Source organism: Otolemur garnettii, unplaced genomic scaffold (genome assembly GCF_000181295.1).
Source record: "Otolemur garnettii isolate 467f Iridium unplaced genomic scaffold, OtoGar3 scaffold00050, whole genome shotgun sequence".
Lineage (NCBI taxonomy): Eukaryota > Metazoa > Chordata > Mammalia > Primates > Galagidae > Otolemur > Otolemur garnettii.
This window is the reverse complement of record NW_003852445.1, coordinates 8,107,945-8,112,145: the sequence shown is the minus strand read 5'-3', so window position 1 is coordinate 8,112,145 and position 4,201 is coordinate 8,107,945. Positions and strand designations below refer to the sequence as shown.

Sequence of the window (4,201 nt, the reverse complement as noted above, 5' to 3'; positions counted from 1 at the left end):
GAGCCCAAGAGTCAAGAATAGAAATTCTATCTTACCTGGAATGAATGGTAAGTAGCTGAGGCTGACAAAACTGTGCCTAGGGACAGATTGTGCTAGCCTCCAAATGCATGCTTCCATTTTATATGTCCAGGAAGTGGCAGAGTAGACCTGCAGCTGGTATTACAGACATAAATTTACGTAAAGGAGATACTATTTGTGATCTCCAACTTCAATGGTACTGAGTTAAGCAAATTTCTTATAAAACAGACAGAATCAACCAAGTTCTTTTGTTTTAATCACAAGTATTTATTGATGGATTGATGATATAATTTTAATGGAACAATAAGGCACAACTGTGGATTAAAACAGTTTGCTGTACAGCCAAAAGGGGGGAAAAGCCATAATCTTAGAAACTTTAAATATTTAAATCAAGGAGCCTCTGAAGTACCTCTCTTATAGGTCAGTATCAGGTAATTCTTCCCTTTTATACAGTTCCTATATTACATCACTTGATCACAAAGTCAGACTGATGTTTCATAAAGAATTCTTCATTCATTTATACTTGAATCATCCAGCCTGGCCACTGCCCTATTCCCTATCATTCTCCATCCTTTTGCAGTGGCATTTTTCACAATCCTCTTCCTAAAGAACTGTGTACACATCTTAGCCTTTGAAAGCAAGCAAACAAGCAAGCAAGCAAGCAAGGAGGCAATGAGTAAGAGAAAGTCAGTCAAGGGCAGATACATGGATGAATAGACTCATACAGACATACATTAGGATGGCAATGGCTTGATTCATTTAAGCTTAAACTAAGCTGACTGGCAGAGAAGTTGCTGTGGCTTGCTCAAAGACCTATAATGCTACCTTAGGTTGAGCCACCAGTGGAAGACCCCTTGTTTCCAAGGGATTAGCAGGGGTCTACTAGAACTAGGAAGCTAAGATAACCAGGCAGCTAATGATACAATACATTCAATGCTTTGGACCTGCATTAGGCGCTGACTATGGCTTCCAGCATGAACATTTTGCCAAGTGTAAAATTCATAAAGAATTTTGTGTAAAACCTCAAGATGCTAAGGAGAATCTTTAAATCTTTTGGACTGGGATAAATTAGGCACTTCCATAATACTAATTTCTCTACTTGGAAACATAAAGTGGAAAATATTCCAGTGCATGTAACACTGAGGCATGAACCATGCTGCACAGGTGTGAATTCAGGAGGCTTTAGAGGGTGCCCACCCTCCTTGTTCAAGAACCCATGAGGAAGTTCCCAAGCACATTGTCATAGCAGCCATTCTGGTAGTAATGGTGTCTCCAAACTAAGCAAACCTGCAGGCATATGGCTATCTTCTGAATAACACTGTACTGATAAGAGGAGCCATGTAGGTATGTAAGTTGAGAATGAAAGGCCACAGGTAAAGAGACCTGGGCAAGACTTGGCTCTACATCTCTCACCAAGACCATCTTTCAAGAAGGATATCTCTACCCAACAGTCCTTTGATGACAGAACAGAGTGCAAGGGTCAAAAATATGGTTTCATTCTTCAGAAAGAAATGTTGGTTACCCAAAAGCTCCTGAAGAGGCAACATCCTAGAAACCCACTGAAGTATGATGGTGATAACAATAGCCAGACCACCCAACTATCCTGCCAAGTCAGACATATATTTAACAGGTATAGTTCGGGATGTCAAGGAGAACAGAGATTTTGAGACTCAGTAAAAAGGAGAGGGACAGTAAGACTAAGTAAATGGTTTGTGGGGTAACAAAAGAAGTAGGAAGCAAAAGACATATAAAAAGAATGAGAAGTATGCCAAGGCCTCACTGGAGAGAAGGCAGCATGGCTACAGTTCACATCCGGTGAAAGACCTTTGCTGGCTTGACCTTGGCATGATGGCCTCTTACTTTCTCAGACTGGATGGATGTGTAGCATTCATTAGCAAGACAATATATATAAATGGAGAACTGGTGAATGGATAATGAATAGAAATAGACTGGGTGTACCATTCTGTAATGCCCTGTTTACATACTAAAGGCTGGTTTGTGTTGACAGATCGTATTTGGGGTTGTCATGCAACAGCAGTAGTAAGTTAGGAAAGGGGAATGATGGGGTAGAGGCAGGGCTGGTAGACAGGAGGACTCTCAAGTTCCAGTTCTTAAATACTAGAAAGCAACGAACAATTTGGTTTCATCCCTTAGTGAAGAAATCGGATGCTCATTTTCTGCTCAACGTCCACCTTCTCCAAAACCTGGGGGAAGAAACCAATTATAGTTATGAAGGATGCAATAGTCCCCTCTTCTGAATGGTTTTCCCCCTCCCTCTTGTGCAGTAGAATTTAACTTTTTCAAACAAAGAGGTGATGACCAACCTTAACAAATTCTGTGAAAGATATGGCACTATCCCCATCCTGATCAGCCTCCTGAATGGTCCTGTCTGCGATACTGCCCAGTTGCTCATCTGAGATATTCACTCCAACCATCATGCGTAGCACCTGCAAGAATAAGAGCCAGGAATTAGAAGGGACTTGGAAGTCAGAGCAGCTCTTACTAGCATCAATGATAAAGTCACCCCATTCCACTTTTCCTATGATGACTTCAAATATAATCATGCTTTGCACAATGATGTTTTAGTCAATGACAGACTGCACATACAATGGTGGTCCCATAAGATTTTATTGCCATATTTTTACTGTACCTTTTCCATGTTAGGATATGTTTAGATACACAAATACTTACCATGGTGTTACAAGTGCCTAGAGCAGTCAGTATAATAACATGCTGTGCAGGCTTACAGCCTAGGAGTAACAGGCTACCCCATATAGGTTTGTGAAGTACCCTCTATAATGTTTGCACCATAATCAAATTGCCTAATAACACATTTCTCAGGACCTATCTCTGTCATGACTGTGTAACAGCTAGAAAGCTAAAATCCTTATCTTTTCATCTAGGACATTCTAGATAATAATGTATGCAGAACTTTCTGGCAAGGTCACTGGATAAGAAAACAATGCCTCACAAGGAGTGTGTCCTTTGCATTTTGCTCTTCCTTATTCTTCCTGCCCAGAATACCGATATGTCTTGTGGCATAGCAGCCCTCCTAGAGTCAGGAGGTGACTCATGTGCTATGGATGCCAGAGCAAGAATATAGAAGCAGCTCGATTCCAGGAGAGCATGGACAGTCTGTCCCTAGAATTCTTATTAGATGGAGCTAACTAGCTCCTCATTGATTTAAGCCAGTTTAGTGGGGCTCTCTGGAATCCCACCCAAACGCACTCCTAAAACATGGCCGGCTTCAAGAAAAATAAGGAGGGATGGGACGCCCACAGTTCAGTGGTTAGAGCCACATGCTTCGGGGCTGGTAGGTTCAAACCCAACCGGGGCCTGCTAAACAAAAAAAGATAAAGTAGTTGGGCACTGTGGCAGGTGCCTGTAGTCCTAGCTACTAGGGAGGCAAGATAATCGCTTGAGCCCAAGAGTTTGAGGTTACTGTGAACTATTGATGCCACAGAACTCGACCAAGGGTGACAAAGTGAGACTCTCTTACAAAAACAAAACAAAAAAAGAAAGAAACATAAGGATGCTTGAAGGGTTAAATGATAAATCCCTCACCCCTTTTTTTTGATAAATCCCCTTCTTAGGAAAATAACAAGCATGTTTAAATGGTTGTGAGAACTGAGTAAAAAGAATTTAACATTGTTTCATCAAATTTGTCTAACCAAGATACCCTGCTTTTCCCCCCTACCTCCCTGCTATTATACTAATATATTTGGGTGTCAACATATTTTGCAAATTGATACCTTAAACAAAATAAGTAAATTTAACCATTTGACCCTTAGACAAAGCTGTAGTCCCAGTTACTGTGCTACAGGCACCGAGCCTGTTTGTTTTTTTGAGACAGAGTCTTGCTTTGACACCACTGGTAGAGAGCTGTGGCATCATAGCTCACAGCACCCCCAAACTCGGGCTCAAGCAATTCTCTGGCCTCAGCCTTTTGAGTAGCTGGGACTATAGGCACATGCCACAACACCCAGCTATTTTTAGAGAAAGGGGTTTCCCTCTTGCTCAGGCTGGTCTTGAACTCCTGAGCTCAGGCAATCCACCTGCCTTGGCCTCCCAGAGTACTAGGAATACAGGCATGAGCCACTGCACCTGGCACATCATAAACTTTTTTTTTTTTTTTTGAGACGGAGCCTCAAGCTATCCCCCTGGGTAGAGTGCCATGGCATCA

At 41.8% G+C, this 4,201-nt stretch overlaps 1 protein-coding gene across 1 annotated transcript in view; it reads right to left on the bottom strand.

Annotated features, from left to right (window-relative positions):
* Positions 1-261: 261 nt before the first annotated feature.
* CHP1 (calcineurin like EF-hand protein 1) overlaps positions 262-4,201 on the bottom strand; it is a 41,276-nt gene continuing 37,336 nt past the window's right edge. Inside the window, exons 6-7 of the mRNA XM_003791735.2 lie at positions 2,343-2,465; positions 262-2,222 (exon numbers count right to left, since the gene is read on the bottom strand). Of these exons, the coding sequence (XP_003791783.1) occupies positions 2,169-2,222; positions 2,343-2,465 (177 nt within the window). The 3' untranslated portion in view covers positions 262-2,168. The remainder of the gene's footprint in view (positions 2,223-2,342; positions 2,466-4,201) is intronic.